This window comes from Rana temporaria, chromosome 9 (genome assembly GCF_905171775.1).
Source record: "Rana temporaria chromosome 9, aRanTem1.1, whole genome shotgun sequence".
Taxonomy (NCBI): Eukaryota; Metazoa; Chordata; class Amphibia; order Anura; family Ranidae; genus Rana; species Rana temporaria.
The window spans coordinates 48,524,884-48,543,093 of record NC_053497.1 but is presented as its reverse complement, the minus strand read 5'-3'; the positions used below and the strand labels follow the sequence as shown (position 1 = coordinate 48,543,093).

General features: G+C 46.3%; 1 protein-coding gene across 3 annotated transcripts in view; it reads left to right on the top strand.

Annotated features, from left to right (window-relative positions):
- Positions 1 to 4,974: 4,974 nt before the first annotated feature.
- LOC120913451 (adenosine deaminase domain-containing protein 2-like) overlaps positions 4,975 to 18,210 on the top strand; it is a 40,628-nt gene continuing 27,392 nt past the window's right edge. For all 3 annotated transcript variants that reach the window (XM_040323380.1, XM_040323379.1, XM_040323381.1), the window contains exon 1: positions 4,975 to 5,124. In XM_040323380.1, the coding sequence (XP_040179314.1) occupies positions 5,080 to 5,124 (45 nt within the window). In that variant the 5' untranslated portion in view covers positions 4,975 to 5,079. The remainder of the gene's footprint in view (positions 5,125 to 18,210) is intronic.

Here is an 18,210-nt window from a genome sequence, read left to right as displayed (position 1 = left end):
CACCTAATGGCACCCTCCTCTACATATCACACTAGGTATAAATAAGAACACGCGGTTGATCTCCACAGCCAACCAATGGGATACACGCTTAGTAGACGGCCGCAAACCTGATAGGCGCCGGAGAGGAGCGTCCTTCTGTCTTTTGATTGATTGCCGATAGGGTAGAGGATAGAGCTGTGCGCGGTTATTGGCTGCGTCGGCTGCCTATGGATAGCAGCGGGTCAGGTGACTTGTGTGAGGCGCGGAGCGGAGGTGCGGGTGAGCGGGGTGTGTATGGAGGAGCACGTGTATGGGGCGGGCGGTACATGTAATGTATAGAAGTGTTGTGTACAGGTGATGGAGGATGTCAGGGAGGGTAGAGAATGACAGCGTCACATAAATCCCATCTGTATAATAAGTGTCTATACTTACCGGTTCCAGCAGCCTGTGGAGGGTAAAGCCTCCACCTCTCTAAAACTTGCCTCCCCCCCTGTCGTTGTGGTATTTCCCACAGGCTCATATATCATGCAGTAACAGGAGAAACCACAGCGACTAGACAGGGGGGAGCAAGCATTGGACTCACCCAGCAATCAAATACTCGCAGCAGCCGAAAAGCAGAAAGGTGTCGGCTTTTCTTTGCGTGGAAAAGTACAACCGTTTTTATCGGCTTCTGTCAGACGAGCATGCTGAAAAACCTGCGGGCCAATCAGTGATATCAGCCAATGACTAGGAGCGCTGACCAGGGTGTTTTGGCAAGGGAGGGATCCGCCCCGCTATCAGAACTCAATAGCACAGCAGGGGAGATCGATGTACCAACATCGGATTGTTAGTACAGAGGCTCCTCTTGAGTTGTTTTTTTTTCTCCTTCAGCTAGGGCCGAAACAACTACCGTATTTATCGGCGTATACCGCGCACTATTTTGCCCTGAAAATCAGGGCAAAATCGTGGTGTGCGCGATATACGCCGATACCCGCTTTCCCGCCACGAGTTTGAATACTGCGCCGGCATATACCGAGCGCAGTACACTCGTGAATCTTCGGGCAGTCTCGGCGCCTCTCGCACTGACGTCCTGAGGGTACAGGACGTCAGCGCGACAGTTGCCGAGGATTCACGAGTGTACTGCGCTCGGTATATGCCGGCGCAGTATTCAAACTCGTGGTGGGAAACGAGCGGCGAGGACGCCGCAGAAGGGCGCCCGACCCGCCGAAGAGGACACCCGACCCGCCGAAGAGGACACCCGACCCGCCGAAGAGGACACCCGACCCGCCGAAGAGGACACTCGACCCGCCGAAGAGGACACCCGACCCGCCGAAGAGGACACCCGACCCACCGAAGAGGACACCCGACCCGCCGAAGAGGACACCCGACCCGCCGAAGACAGACGCCGGACCCGCCGAAGAGGACGCCGGACCCGCCGAAGAGGACGCCCGACCCGCCGAAGAGGACACCCGACCCGCCGAAGACAGACGCCGGACCCGCCGAAGAGGACGCCGGACCCGCCGAAGAGGACACCTGACCCGCCGAAGAGGACACCTGACCCGCCGAAGAGGACACCCGACCCGCCGAAGACAGACGCCGGACCCGCTGAAGAGGACACCCGAAGCCGCAGAAGGACGCCGGACCCGACGAGGCCGCCGATGGACGCCGCGCAAGACACCAAATCTGTAAGTACAAAAAAACTTTTTTTCCACAGGATTGGGGGCCACTTTAGGGGTGCGCGGTATATGCGGGAGCGCGTTATACCGCGATAAATACGGTAATCGATTATGAAATTAATCGATTACAATTTTCATAATCGATTAATCGGCCAGTAACATAATGGGGTTTAAAAAAATAAAAAATTAGCCCTTTATAGTACAAAAAAGCAAATCGCTACTGTGAATATTACTTTCAGTGTCCCACAGTAAAAAAATGAACCCTTTACAGTAGTGATTATTTGCTCTTTTTGTACTAATTTTTGTTTTTGTTAACCCCATTATGTTACTAAACATCTCAGGCCGGGGTCACACCTCTCTTTTTTGGTGCTTTTTGAAGAAACACACTGCAGTTCATTTACATGTTTTCCTATGAGACACGTTCACATCCATGAATTTTTTTCAGCTGCGAGGACTTTTTAGCGCCAAACGGTGCCCTTTTTTTTTGGGTTCAATATACAGTGGGGCAGTGGCGTAACTAGAACCTTCAGGGCCCCGATGCAAGAAACCATGAAGGGCCCCCCTGACCCCCGGACAGGGCTCTTTTCTCTGAGCCTGTTGGCGGAACAGGACCCGGTTGCAAGTGGGTGGCTGCATATAAAGGAACCGATTTCTCCAGTTCCCCTTGCTTCTCCTCCTCTTCCTCCTGCAGGTATTCAGCGGCTGCAGGAGGAAAATGGAGGCATCGGTTGCTCTATGTCGGTGTTTCTCAATCTTTTTCCAGTCAGGGCACCCTTGAAGTATACCCCTAGGTGAATGGGGCTATACTGCAAACCCCCCTGCAACTGTGTGCATTGCGTGCAGTTGCAGCATAGCGATGATGCATTTAAGGGGTTAAAACAGGCGGTCAGTAGGCAAAATATTGCCTCTTTACCGGCTGTCAAATGCCTCTGAAAAGCGATCTGAGCATGGATCGCTTTTTGGAGGAACAGCCTTTTTTTGCTGGTACTATGAACAATCAAAAAATAAATAAACAAATAGGTTCTGATTATACACATATAGGGGGTCAGGATTAAAAGCGCATACATAAAATGTGCATACATACATGTAAACACAAACACATATAAAAACACACACATATATATAAATGCACATATGCACGCACATATAAACTAGTGGCGGCTGGTGCTCAAAATTTTTAGGGGGCGTAAGCAAACTGAAAAATTCTTAAAAAAACATAATTTGCAGCCACTGTGCCCTTCATTTACAGCCACCCTGCCCATCAAAAGCTGCCACTGTGCCCATCAAATGCTGCCACTGTGTCCATCAAAAGCTGCCACTGTGTCCATCAAAAGCTGCCACTGTACCATCAAACGCCACCACTGTTCCCATCAAATGCTGCCACTGTGCCCATCAAACGCTGCCACTGTGCCCATCAAACGCTGCCACTGTGCCATCAAACGCCACCACTGTTCCCATCAAATGCTGCCACTGTGCCCATCAAACTCTGCCACTGTGCCAAACACTGCCACTGTGCCCAAATGCTGTCACTGTGCCCATTTAAATGCCGCCACTGTGCATTAAATGCTGCCACTGTGTCCATTAAATGCTGCCAGTGTGCCCATCAAATGCCAGTGTGCCCATTAAATGCTGCCATGCTGCAACTGTGCCATCGAATGCCATCACTGTGAATCCCCCTGCCCGCTCTGCCAGAACTTACCCTGTCTCGTGGGGCAGCAGGTGACCGCTAAAAGGGGGGTCCTTCATGCGTCTCCTGCCTTCCTCATCTCCCTTCTTCTCCTCCTGATTATCGTCCAATAGCTGCTCCTATCGTTTCAGCCAATCAGGTGACAGGTAATAGACCCGCACACCTGATTGGTGGAGAGGTGGTTCAGTGTTAGGAAAGTGAATATTAATTTGGCCTTCTAGCACATCTGGGTGGACTGTGAGCTCCCAGCATGGCGCTCGCAGTTCACCTACTTTGAAGCCTATTAGAGTCTATGGCTCTAATCATGTGCTTCAAACCCCCCCCATTAGTCATAGAGGGGGTGGCTGGAGAGAGGGGGCGGCACCCATGCACCCTTATGGACGCACCGCCACTGATAAACATATGCACTCACATGCATACATATGCACACACACACACACATTAGGGTGACCAGACATCCCCGGTTTCTGGGGACAGCCCCCGTATTGAGAACACTTTCCCCTGACCAAGTCTGTCCCCGGTTTTGTCCCCGGATTGGATTTAAACAGGGGCTTGGGCAATTTTAAAGACAGTCAGTGCAGAATAGAAAAAAAAATCTGAATTACACACCCGCCGCTCCTACTAGCTTAGGGGGGGGGGTGTAATCTTTCCCCATTATCTGTGCCCCTTTCTGATGATTATGCCTCTTCTGCCTTGGCTCAAGCCCCGGCCTGCTGCCTGCCTGCTTATCTCCTTGCCTTCCCCTGGTGGAGTGATCTTCCTCCGCTCCCCACCCAGTAGTAGCTGGGGCCCAGAGAGTGAGACTTGACAGGCTGTTAGGCGGGCGGTGGCGGCAACGGGCAGAGAGTCGCTGATTTCCATCATTACTAGTGAAAAAAAAATATGTTCCCGGATTTCCTTTTAAAGATCTGGTCATTTTAAAGTGGTAGTAAACTCTGTACTACCACTTTAACCTACAGGTAAGCCTATAATAAGGCTTACCTGTAGGTATAAAAAATATCTCCTAAACCTAGACTACTTAATTTTAATTTTTTTTTCAAAATTGTCTGTCTTCTTTTGTTTATAGCGCAAAAAGTAAAAACCACAGAGGCGATACCACCAAAAGAAATATCATACATTTTATTTGGGTACAGTGTCACACGACCGCAAAATTGTGAGTTAAAGCAACGTCAGTGCTGTATTGCACAAAATGGCCTGGTAATGATAGGGGGTCGGGGGGTAAACCTTCCACGGCTGAAGTGGTTAAGGTAGCTCATTTATACGTTTTTTTTTTTGTTTTTGTTTTTGTTTTTTCAACCACCGGGTTGCATGAAAAAAAAATGACTCCATTGCACCATTCACAGAAAGGAGAAAGGATGTAAATGGGAGAATCACTTCCGTAGATTATAATGATCAGCGCTGCCAGGTGTAGCCTGCAGTGCTGATTGTGCAGAAATGTTCCAACAGGCTGGTTGTATAGAACTCGATCGGTCCCGGCTGAACCAGCTATATTTCCATCCATGTATGGCTCGGCTTTAGTGTGTTAATGGCAGGATCTCCATGGGGGGAAAAGGCATAAATAGGAAACATGCAGCCACCTCATCTAAAGACTGATAAGCTGAAATATATAAAAATGTTGTTTTTTATTCTAGATACAGTGACCTGCTGCCTGTGCCATCGCTCCCTTGTAAGGAAATCCTCCCCATAAGTGTCTTCTGGATCTTCCGGCATTTCTAGGAGTGTCTCAGCGGTAAGGTGTCCTAGTGATCCCGCCCTGCCATGGAAGTTTTTGATGAAGAATTGTTAGGCTCCGACGTTGACAGGGTAAGCACATATTTTTTAGGATTCATTCATAATTGGACTGGTGAATAAGGGTTAAAATGACAATAAAAGATCCAGCTTATGGCTAGGTATACACCTCTGCGTGTGGGAATCGCAGCGATACCCACAACCACTCGTAGTGAAAACGCAGTACTCTGCAATAACACGCTGGGCTGACATTAATTCTAAATGGCACCCCCCACACATGTAAAATCGCAGTGTGGGAACAAAAGACCATGCGATTTCCCTGCGGCCGCGGTTTTGAAAAAGTGCATGCATCTTTTTTGTTTTTTGCATGCCACGCAAAAACTCATAGGTGTGAACCTAAAAAAATATATAATAATATTAATAATAATAACTCGACTTGCACAAATGTGAGTGTAAAACAGCTCTGGGAGGTGCTGGTCTTACAGACAGGCAGGACACAGAATACTAATAAGAATCAATTTAATGCACTGGGGTGCAGGGCTCACAGTAAAACAGAACAGTAGTATCTTAGCAGCAGTGGGATGCTGAGCTTACAGCAATGGTGCTCAACCTTTTGAAGAGAGCAGGCCACTTAAAGTGGAGTTCCACCCAAAAATGGAAATTCCACTTTTTGGAATCCTCCCCCCCCCCCCCTCCGGTGTTACATTTGGCACCTTTCAGGGGGGATGAGTGATGTAATACAGGTATTTGCTCCCACTTCCAGGCATAGATCACCTCAGTGATCAATGTGACCTATGCCACTTCCGGCTCCTACTCTGTCCCCCCCCCGCTGTTTTCTGGGAGACACGATGGTCCCAGAAGACAGCAGGGACCAGTTAGGATGCGCAGCGCGACTCTCGCATGCATAGTAGGGAACCAGGAACCAAAGCGGCAAGGCTTCATTTCCTGATTCCCTTACAGAGGATGGCGGCGGCAGCAGATCGGCTTCGGCTGCCGACATCGCGGGCGCCCTGGACAGGTAAGTGTCCTTATTTTAAAAGTCAGCAGCTGCAGTATTAGTAGCTGCTGGAATTTAATATTTTTTTTTTCAGCGGACCTCCACTTTAAGTGATTTGGTAACCAGTCGTGGGCCACAATGAAATTAAATGGTTCAGAATTAAATTTTCTTTATTTTGAATAGCATAATAAAGATTTTTAACAACACTCAGGATCATCATCTTCTGTGGGACCAATCCCTGTTAGATGTTTATTCACTGTTTAAGCACTTAGGGACTCCCCAATGCATATATACTGTGGCCACCTGCAATCACTCTACAGCAGTGGTTCTCAACCTTTCTATGGTCGGGACCCCTTAATAAAATTTCCCAATGTGTGGGGACCCCTAACGTAAAATTATTTTCATAGTGTATTTGTATTATTTTCCCCATCCCTTTCTCTAGCCGTCTTTCTAGCTCTTTCTCTTATTCTTTCTCTCCCTTTTTCTTCGTTCCTTCCCCTCTTTTTATCTCCCTTCTGTGTATTCTCTATTTTTCTTACTTTTTTTACTCCTTGGTTGGGAGGGAATGGGATGAGTGGCAGTGCTGTTACTCACTGTGTCTCCAATCAGGATATGGGGTCTCCAGCCCCTTCCACTTCACATTCCTCACCAGTCAGCTGATCTCTAGTTTGTAAACCACCCCCCCCCCCCCCACACCCATGCTGTGAAGTGGCTGAGTGGGTGGCTGCAGGCTCCAGGGACACCCCTGATGGGCAGCCACGAAAAGGTTGGGAGAGCGGTGCAGGCTTCAGGAACAGCCCAGGATTTGGTGACCCCTGGCAAATCATCATTTGACCCCCAGGTTGAGAACCACTGCTCTACAGAGAGGCAGAACGGGCATCTGTCTATGTAAACAAGACAGATCCCCGTTCTGACAGGGGCACTGAGATCGTCTGTTCCTAGTAGGGTCAGATTTGTCTGCCGCAATGCCGCTAAAAATCGTAGATTGCTACCATTACCAGTAAAAACAATAAAAAAATGAAAAGTCCTTAAATCTATACCCTATTTTGTAGACGCTATAACTTTTGTGCAAACCAATCAATATACGCTTATTGGGATTTTTTTACCAAAAATATTTGTAGAAGAATACATATTGGCCTAAAGTGATGAATATATTTGTTTTTTTTACTTTTCTTTTTATATGTTTTAAAGCAGAAAGTAAAAAATATTGTTTTCTTTTTCAAAATTGTCGCTCTTTTTGTTTATAGAGCAAAAAATTAAAACTGCAGAGGTGATCAAATATCACCAAAAGAAAGCTCTATTTGGGGGAAAAAATAGGACATCAGTGTTATTTGGGTACAGCGTTGCACGACCACACACTTGTCTGTTAAAGTAACGCAGTGCCGTATTGCAAAAAATGGCCTGGTCATTAAGGGGGTAAATCCTCCGGGGCTGAAGTGGTTAATCACAGTCACAAAAATCTAATTTTTTATCAATCAGATCACTATTAATTCCACTCTTGCAGCGGGCATCCGAAAAAGCTCAGAACCAGTGTTGTGTTGCAGCCTTAACTATATCGGGGTCTTTTGCAGCCATCAATTGAATTGCCAAAAACAAGGACTGTGGACAATCTAAAGAAATGATAACGATGATGATCACATAAGCACAGTGAGATGCTGTTAGGTCTTGTTTACTTTTGTATTTGGGTGGAGGGGAGGCAGTAAAAATGTGCAGCTCAACCACAGTGTTACCTTCTTCCAATCACTCCCCCTTAGGCCCCGTACACACGAGAGAATCTATCCGCTGGAATTTATCCACGGATCACTTTCAGCGGATAGATCCGCTGGTGTGTACAACCCAGCGGATATTTATCCGCGGATATTTTTCGGGCCGATGGTTTTCCAGCGGATCAAAATTTCTTAGCATGCTAAGAAATCGATCCGCTGGAATCCAGTCCAGCGGATTGATCCGATGGTCTTTACAGACTCACCGGATCAATCCGTCCGAATCCATCCCTCGCATGCGTCGTAATGATTCGACGCATGCGTGGAAGTCCTTATATTACAGCGTCGCGCACGTCGCCGCGTCATCATCGCGGCGACACGTCACCGCGGAGGGAATTCCGCGCGGATTTTGATCTCATGGTTAGTACAACCATGAGATCAAAATCTGCCAGAGGATTTATCCGCGGAAAAGGTCCTCCGGACCGTTTCCGCGGATCAATCCTCTCGTGTGTACTAGGCCTTATGCTTCCAAGGCACTACTGCCATAGTGTGTCAGTAGTGATGGGATGCTGTGTAAACACACTGCAGCCCTACTACAGAAGCAGTGCTTTTGCAGCCTAAGGGGCCTAACAGTTAGCATCTCATGGTACACTGCCAATCATAAGTTGAGGCATTACCCACAGCCACAATAAATATTCCAATTGCACACCTTCCTGGAGAACGGCCAATAAAAGAAGAGGGTGCTGAAGCGCTCACCAGCAGGGAACTGGAAAAGCAATCATGTAAATATATTCGCCAGTACACCGAGGATCGTTAAAAAAACGTCCAAAAATGTATTGCACAGCCACATACATACATGGATCCTGTATACATGTGGCAGTGGAGCAGGGAATTTCTTGACCACTTCTTATTGGCAGGGCACTGCAGCAGCAAGATGGGGGGCGGTGGGGCCCTGTCTGGTAGGCTGTACGGGGCCCCATGATTTCTAACAGCGGCCCTGTCCGCATGTATAACAGTGTGGTGTACAGCCCTGTACATAAATTGTCCAATACGGATTCTGGGCAGGCTTGCCACCTGCTCCTATGTGCAGCCTTCTCCACAAGGACAATATATGACCACAGGAGGTGGAATCAGACAGTTTCCACTGAGTGGGCTCATCACTGAGTCATAACAAAAAAAAAAAACTGGCGCCTAACTTTTTTAGCTGGCTCCTAGATTCAAAGCAAAATTGTCAAGCCCTGTTGTAATGCACAGTGCTCTGGATGGTCGTCTGAGGAGGCTTGTAATGCTGCACAGTGCTCTGGATGGTCGTCTAAGGAGGCTTGTAATGCTGCACAGTGCTAAGCATGCCACACCATTAAGTACGCTACGGTCACTACCTTGCTTGCTGGGAGAGGAAGCACTCACAAGCTTTACAAGCGGAGCTCCAAGGAAACTGGAAGTTCACGTGGGTAAACGTCCCTCACATTTTCATTCAGTTTTCTCTTCATTGGTGAAAATGGAATTGATTTTCATCAGTTGATGAAAATGTGGGGACATTTTCATTTAGTTTTCATCACGGGAAATATGCTGCTGGCGAAAATTATGACAATTGTTTTACCAATGAAATTAACACTGCTCCTCTCTCCATGTATGTGTGTTAGGAAAGAAAGAGAAGAGCAGGGAACCGGCCACAATAGCGGGTTGTGTGTGAAAGTTGGATTATGGAAGACCGGAAATCATTCATTAGAGCAGCGTGCACCCAAAGGAGGCTGTGCAGGTTGCCATAGATGGTGCCACGGGTTGAGCATGCCTAGCTTAAAGGAACACAGAGGTAACAATATGTATGAGGTGCACAGAGGTCCCGGAGAATGCAGGTACACAGGATACAGTACATGAGCAGTGTAGGACAGGAAAGATACTTATTGAACACAGCAGGCCCGCATGTTCAGTGAAGGTGAGAGCCTTTGGAAAAGCTAAGGTGTAGAGTCCAAGGAACCAGCTAGTTTAATAGCCCACATGCCCAATCCCAGGAAGCCAACACTGCAAAACGCTAATCATGGACAGTGAGACATTTCCTGGTCCACAGCTGCACTGGGAACAGGCTGGAAGACTCTGGGGGTACAGAGATCACACTGGGAGATACTTGCAAACACACACTAGGAACAAGAAGAATCCAGCCCCAGAGTCACAAGGAATTTGGGGGTCACTAAGAGTATAGGGTCAATTAAAATCTCCTCAGGAAGCCAAGGACACAAGGGGGGTTATTTACTAAATGCAAATCCACTTTGCACTACAAGTGCAAAGTGCACTTGAAATTGCACTTGGAAGTGAAGTCGCTGTAGATCCGTGGGGGACATGCAAGGCGAATAAAATACAGCATTTTAGCTTGCACATGATTGGATAATAAAAATCAGCAGAGCTTCCCCTCATTTCAGATCTACCCCTCAGATTTACATTGACTGCACTTCCAAGTGCACTTTCAGTGTAATTTCAAGTGCACTTTGCACTTGTAGTTTGCACTTGTAGTGTAAAGTGGATTTGCCTTTTCGTAAATAACCCCCAAGGAGTCTTGAGGTTACAATGAATAGTTTAATGAAGCCAGTGACACATAGGGGATAATTTACTAAAGGCAAATTAACTGAGCACTCTACAAGTGCAGCTGCTCCATAGCTTAGTAAATCACTTTGCAAAGTATACCGAATCACGTTCAAGGGGGGGAAAAATAAATTTTTGCTTGCATGTGATTGGACGATGGACATCAGCAGAGCTTCTGCTCATTTACCAAGCTCTGGAGCAACTAATCAAAGTCTATTTTGTCTTTAGTAAATCAACCCAATTGAGTCTTGGGAATATTCCAGGGACAGGAATAAGTAATGGCGGTGCACTAAAAATCTTCTCAAGAAGCCAGTGACACGAGGAAGCACTGGGGGTACAAAAGGAATCTTCTCCACTAGGAATAGAAGTACACTAGGGGATTCTAGGAAACTTCTTGGAACACTGGGGGATAGGGTTGCCACATCATTCCTTTAATCCAGGACACATATGAATTAAACAGGTTCTGAGGCTGATTTAATGCAGATAAGGCACCAAATGAGTTTAATTAGCACCATAATCAGCCATGGATTAAAGGGATGATGTGGCAAACCTACTAGGGGACCTGGAACTAGAAACACTAGCTGTTAGATAGAAGTGGGGATGGTCTGGCTGGACCGGGCGTGTAGCTAATTGAATCATCTATAGGTGGTTAACCAGTCTTGGACACAAGTATTCTGGGATAACTGGTAACAGCAGAACCTTGCAAGTTAAAGCTATGGAACTACATGTACCAGTATTTCTGCTGACCTTTAGGAATAGAGGGGACAAGATCTGCAGCGAAACTGCAGATCTGTGACAACTTCCATACAGCTTTTCCCATTGCTTATCAGAACAAAGTGAGCATTGAATCATAAAGCCACATGCTCCATAAGTTGCAGAAATGAGAGTCAAGTAGCCTAAAAAAGCTGCATGCAAATGAAAATAGAAGTAGAGTAAAACTGTTTCTGTCCTACACACCAGAGTAAGGTCTGCCCATTATCCTAAAGTGAGTAACAAATCCCTTTTTTACCTGCTGTTGTAGGAAATCATACTGTAATTGTAAGTATAAAGGCGCATACACATGATCGGATATTCCAACAACAATTGTGTGATTGTTGTGTTTTGTCGGGTAATCCGTCCGTCTGTACGCTCCATCGGACAATTGTTGTTGGAATTTCCGACAACAAATGTTGGATAGCCACGCTCTCAAATTGTCCAACAAATGTGTTCCATCGGATTATCCGATCGTGTGTACGCATGCTCTGAACCAATGCTAACCATCAGACAACATTTGATAAAGGGTGGAGCTAAAGAGCTGAAAACCAACGTAGTTTTGTGTATGTTGGCTGAAAAAGTTCTGCCGTCTGTATGCAGAACAAGTTCACGGCCAACGCCCTTCGGACAAAATTCCATGGATTTGTCCGATGGAAGTCCGATCGTGTGTATGAGGCTTACAATTTTTTTATAAACCATAAAGCCCGACTGAAATCACAGAAATAGATATGCATTCAGACAGGCACTGTACTCACAATCTCTATTTTCATAATCTTACATTTTGTTCTCTGAATGAATGGGGGGCAGATAAATGCTTCCTCCAGTCACAAAACACAGAACCCAGTGGGTGCTCCTCCTAAGAACTTGTTGGCTTTGTATCTGTTTTGTGAAGAAGTGTCCGGCTCCCACTGTAGATCTGGCTTGCCTTAACCACTTCAATACAGGGCATTAGGGATGAGCTTGCACACTCCACGTGCAGAGCCTGCCAGGAAGTCGGCACGGCGCTGCACTAATCACAGGCAGTGAGACATTTCTCGATCTCTGCGGCCAAGCATCGGGACAATGTCTACCTGCCTGTGATTAGTGCAGCGCCGGCCAACTTCCTGGCGGGCTCTGCACGTGCAGTGTGCGAACACACCGGAGCTCATCCCTACAGGGCACTTATACACCTTCCTGCCCAGACCAATTTTCAGCTTTCAGCGCCATCACGACGTTGTACCCAAACAAAATTGTTATGATTTTTTCCCCACAAATAGAGCTTTATTTTGGTGGTATTAGATAACCCCAGGGATTTTTATTTTTTTGCGCTACAAAAAAAATGAAAATTTTGATATTTTTTTTTAGTTTCTGTTACAAAACTTTGTAAATAAGTATGTTTTCTCCTTCACTGATGAGGCAGTACTGATTGGCACTGATGATGAGGCACTTATATGCAGCACTGATAGGTGGCACTGATAAGCAGCACTGGTGGGCACTGATATACAGCACTGATTGGAACTTATAGGCTTGTGTATCAAAGTGGATGTAAACCCTCACATATATCCAGTAAAGTGAACAGCCTCGGATGATACACAGAGATGAAACAAAGCTCCCTACATAAGTTTTACATGTATTTCTGCTGTCTTCATCTCTATATACGGTTTAGAACAGGGGTGTCAAACTCAACTTGCTTGTGGGCCACATCAGAATTATGGTTGCGCTCAAAGGGCCGGTTGTATCAGCACCCCACCCCCTTTACATCAGATGTCAAGAGCCCCCCACTATCAGAAGTCGAGCACCCCCCCCCCCCCCCCCACTATCCCTTAGATCAGTGCACCCCCTTGCTTTGTGCTGCTGCCAGGAGGGCTGGACAGAGAAGCATACTGTAACGGAATCCCAAATGGGACAGGGGTTGACGCCGTTTAAGATATTCCGAACCCAAGACAGCTATCGACACTCCACAATCCGGCGAACACGACCCATACGATTTCCACCAGTAATGAGACATAGCTCTGTTTGAGGTTCAAAACGAATAGAGAGTTTAATGAGAAAATCAGGCTCTTATATACAGTTAGTGACCAAAATGAACAATGACTCAACTCCACCCACAACATTATACAATGGTTCCTAACAAACCCCCTCAATACACATCTTTTAGTCAGACATTCTGACACCAACTCTGACATCATTTACATGAGCTAATTAACTAATCATTTACCCAGACAAGGTGACTCCGAGACATGACCCCTCAAGGTAGACATCCCGGCTCCTCTCACCTGCCACACAATACACATTTATCACAGGACTCCTTCACACAATACAGTGTCAATTAGCACAACACAATGAAAAGGTCTTAGGAGCCATCCTAGATTCATTTACATCACAGTAGCAGACAACATTTAAAGCGGAGGTTCACCCAAATAACATTTTTCTCAGAACAACTTCTTTAGACTTCTAACATGTACAGTCCGCAATTTTTTTATTTATTTTTTACGCTGTACATACCTTTTAATTTTGCATTCCGGGTGCTTCTCCCCACGGGAGTAGGCGTTTCCAAGCTGAGGAGGCATGTCATCTGGGAGGTCACCCAGATGATTGACGTCTTTTCAGCAAAAGTTCCCCCGGCGGATATGGCCCCGCCCTCCGTATTGCGTAGGCGGTCCGAGTCACGGCGTTTCCAAAAGAAGCCGAACATGCAGATCTGCTAGTCGGCTCTATACGGCGCAGGCTTGCGGGACTCCAGCCCTGCGGGACTTACCTCAAACCTCCGGTTGGGAGGTATGGGAAAATGCACGATCTGGTGGAGGAGTCCTGTCCTCTCTGCTGCTGACTGCTGAGACCAGGTGGGAGGAGAGAGGAGGGGGGTGCAAGGGCCACATGAAATTACCTGGAGGGCCAGATTCAGCACGCGGGCCTTGTGTTTGACACCTGTGGTTTCGAAAGTTCAGATGGTGTTAGGAGATTTTCTCTTCCTGTTCAACACTGCAGCGAAGACTGGGCATACAGCCAAGACGGCTGATTGGAGGAAAGGCACACACCCCCTCTTCTTTTAGGTAGAGACTTTCAGATCTGTTTGTTGAATAGTTCAACACTCTGCTAATCTATTTATAGCATCCTCCCCAACACAAAACTCAGGTTGATTTTATCACAGTTAAAGCGGATTTCCGGCCACAATTTCACTTTTTAAATATAAATACCCCTGTAATACACAAGCTTAATGTATTCTAGTAAAGTTGGCCTGTAAACTAAGGTCCGTTTTGTTAGGTTGTTACAGCATTTAGACACTTTATAAAATAGAAATTGACTGGGGCCATCTTAAGTGTGGGCATCATGAAGCCAGACTGTATGACTTCCTGGATTTCAGCCTTGCAGATCTTGCACATGCTCAGTGCTGCACAAGCAGTGTAATAGGTTTCAGATCAGGTTTCAGCACCTGTACTGTCCAAGTCACATGATTCTTCGAGACTGGGGAGTGCACAGACTACTGGAAAGTTACACCCACTACATTCCCATGAGTCTGTGCGGTGTAGGTTAGGAAGCTTAAGCACCTAGGTGCAGGAAGAGGGAAGATTAACTATTCTGCCTAGCAACAACACTTTGAAGGCATCTAAAAAAAAAAAAAAAATTCTTAAAGGACTAATGACATTTTTTTAAAACTACTGATGTAATGTTATATTTATGGGTGGATAAGGCTGATAACAGAAGAACAGGCAGGAGAAATCTATGGGACATGCAGAGAGATAACAAAACACTGCAGATTGATGTGCTCAGCTCCAATTGAATGAATCGAGTTTACATCCACTTTAAATTGGAACTTTACTCTGTAAATAAATATTTGTGAACAGGCAGAATTTTTAATGCAGAAGGGACATACTAAACTTCTACTTTAACCACTTCAGCCCAGAAAGGATTTACCCCCTTCCTGACCAGAGGATTTCATGCGATTCTATACTGTGTCGCTTTAGCTGACAATTTCGCGGTCGTGCGACGTTGTACCCAAACAAAATTGATGCTATTTTTTATCCACAAATAGAGCTTTCTTTTGGTGGTATTTGATCACCTCTGTGGTTTTTATTTTTTGCACTATTAACAAAAAAACAGCGAAAATTTTGAAAAAAAAAGCAATATTTTTAAATTTTTGCTATAATATCCCCCAAAAAATATATAAAAAAACGTTTTTTTTTTCGTTTAATGTTGAGGCCGATATGTATTTTTGGTAAAAAAAATCGCAATAAGTGTATATTGATGGGTTTGCGCAAAAGTTATAGCGTCTACAAAATAGGGGATAGATTTATGGCATTTTTATTATTATTATATTTTTTCTAGTAATGACGGCGATCTGCGATTTTTTATCTGGACGGACACATCGGACACTTTTGACACTATTTTGAGACCATTGTCAATTATACAGCGATCAGAGCTACAGAACCACTAATTACTGTATAAATGACACTGGCAGGGAAGGGGTTAAACACTAGGGGGCGATCAAGGGGTTAAGTGTGTCCTAGGGAGTGATTCTAACTTTGGGGGGATGGGCTCACTACAGCATGACAGAGATCACTGCTCCTGATGACAGGGAGCAGTAGATCACTGTCATGTTGCTAGGCAGAACAGGGAAATGCCTTGTTTATATAGGCATCTCCCTGTTCTGCCTCTCTGTGTCACGATCATGGGCCACCGGCGGACATCGAGTTTGGCACGCGCCTGCAAATTTAAAGAGACGTACAGCAGGGTTTGACAAAATCCAGGCGCCCGGTCGCAATCGAGACTAGAATTAACGACTTGGTGCCCGGGGAAGCTTAGGCCTGCAGAAGGCCGCAAAGCCGTGGCCTCAATTACCGGCGTGGCCCGACGTGATCGCGCGGCGGGGGAGGTGGGGGCGCACGGAGACACAGGATACCCCATCCTGTGTCTCCGTGCGCCCCCGCCACGCCGGCCGGTAATTGAGGCCGCGGCCTTCTGCAGGCCTAAGCTTCCTTCTGTGATCTGGCGCCATTTTGTGGTGGCCGTTGGCATGACAAGTAAACCAGCAATCCAGTAATTCTAATGGAGCTTCCCCAGTGTTTTCACTGCCATCTCCTTCCCTCTAATTAGAGCCCCCAAACATTATATATATTTTTTATTCTAACACCCTAGAGAATAAAATGGCAGTTGTTGCAATACTTTCTGTCACACTGTATTTGTGCAGCGGTCTTACAAGCGCACTTTTTTGGGGAAAAAATACACTTTTTTCAATAAAAAAAAAAGACAACTGTAAAGTTAGCCCAATTGTTTTATATTGTGAAAGATAATGTTACGCTGAGTAAATTGATACCCAACATGTCACGCTTCAAAATTGCGTCCGCTCGTGGAATGGTGACAAACCTTTACCCTTTAAAATCTCCATAGGCGACGTTTAAAAAATTGTACAGGTTGCATGTGTTGAGTTACAGAGGAGGTCTAGGGTTAGAATTATTGCTCTCGCTCTACCAATCGCGGCGATACCTCACATGTGTGGTTTGTATACCGTTTACATATGCGGGCGCTGCTCGCATATGCGTTCGCTTCTGCGCGCGAGCTCGGCGGGACGGGGCAAGTTTTCTGGCTAATAACTTTTTTAGCTGGCTCCTAGATTCCAAGCAAATTTGTCAAACCCTGACATACAGGTACGCCCATTTGCCTGCCTATGCCATTCTGCCAACGTAAATCGGCGTACGACAGTCGGGCAAGTGGTTAAGATCTTTGTACTGGGGGTCTTCCATGTAGCTTTGACTATCCATTTCCCGGTGACCCTGTGGGACATGAATCTAGTTCTGCTTCAGGAACCACAGTTTTAATCCATTAGAGGCATTCCTTCATTTACTCATACCCACAAGGTGGCTTTCCTTTTGTTTGGGGGGGTGGCCGGCCTTATGCAAAGAACTCTTTTTGGTCTTACCTAAAGTAGTTTCTACCTTTTCACCTCCACAAGGACATTGCTCTCCCATCCCTTTTGTATGGCTCTGGTTCAACTAAAGGAAATTTCCACCCGTTGTCTGGAAAGCCAGACACTGCTGAAGCCCCAGCTTTCCATTCCACCATCTCAGACAGACCATTATTCATGATTATGGTCTCAGGGATTGGGTCCCCCCTTTTCCTGCTATGGAGCACTCTACTAGGTCTGTGAGTGTTTCTTGGCATGAGGCCTCTGTTTCCCAGATCTGTGAGGCTGCTACCTGATCTTCTGTACATGTTCTCTACGTTCTACCAGTTGGACATTTCAGGCTCATCTGATGCCAGCTTCACATAACGTCCTTCAGGCTGCTCCTTGATTTCTGTTCATTGGTTCTGTTAGGCCGCGTACACACGGTCGTTCCAAACCGATGAGAATGCACTGAGGTTCAGTTTCATCGGTCCAAACCGACCGTGTGTATAGCCCATCGGTCTGTTGTCCTTCGGTCCAAAATTTTAAAACATTCTTCAAAATCGAACCGATGGCCCGCTGCCCGATCGGTCCAAACCGATGGTTAGTACAGAAAGCATCGGTTCAAAACCCGCGCATGCTCAGAATCAAGTCGACGCATGCTTGGAAGCATTGAACTTCGTTTTATTCAGCACGTCGTGTGTTTGACGTCACCGCGCTCTGACCCGATCGGTTTTTGGAACGATGGTGTGTACGCACATCAGACCATCAGGCCACTTCATTGGTGAACCGATGGAAATGGCCCGTCGGACCATTCTCATCGGTTTGGAACGACCGTGTGTACGCGGCCTTAGTGTTTGCTTTTTTGACAACCCTTCCATAAAGTTGTACTGCTATTGGATGCCCTGAAGGTTTAAGACTTCCAGAAAGAAAAAATAATTTTAGTACTCATAAAATCCTCTTGTCCATGGAGGAGGAACTCGGGTCCCACCCTTCTGTTTTCATCATGCTTTTCTACAAAACTGGGGCATGCTGGTAATAGGAGGGGTTATTTTGGGCTGGCCTACAGTTCTTTGTTTGCCAGTGTCCAATCCTACTGTAGGCAGTATAACCTTAAAGGGGTACAGGACCAAAAAAAGATAATAAGGCGTAAGGCTGCATTTACACCTAGTCATTCTGTAGTGTAAAGCTCATATACGCTCAGGAGGAAAAATCGCAGTCATTTCAATGGCCCCTATTCAGCATCTGAGCATTAACAGGGGCCAATGAAA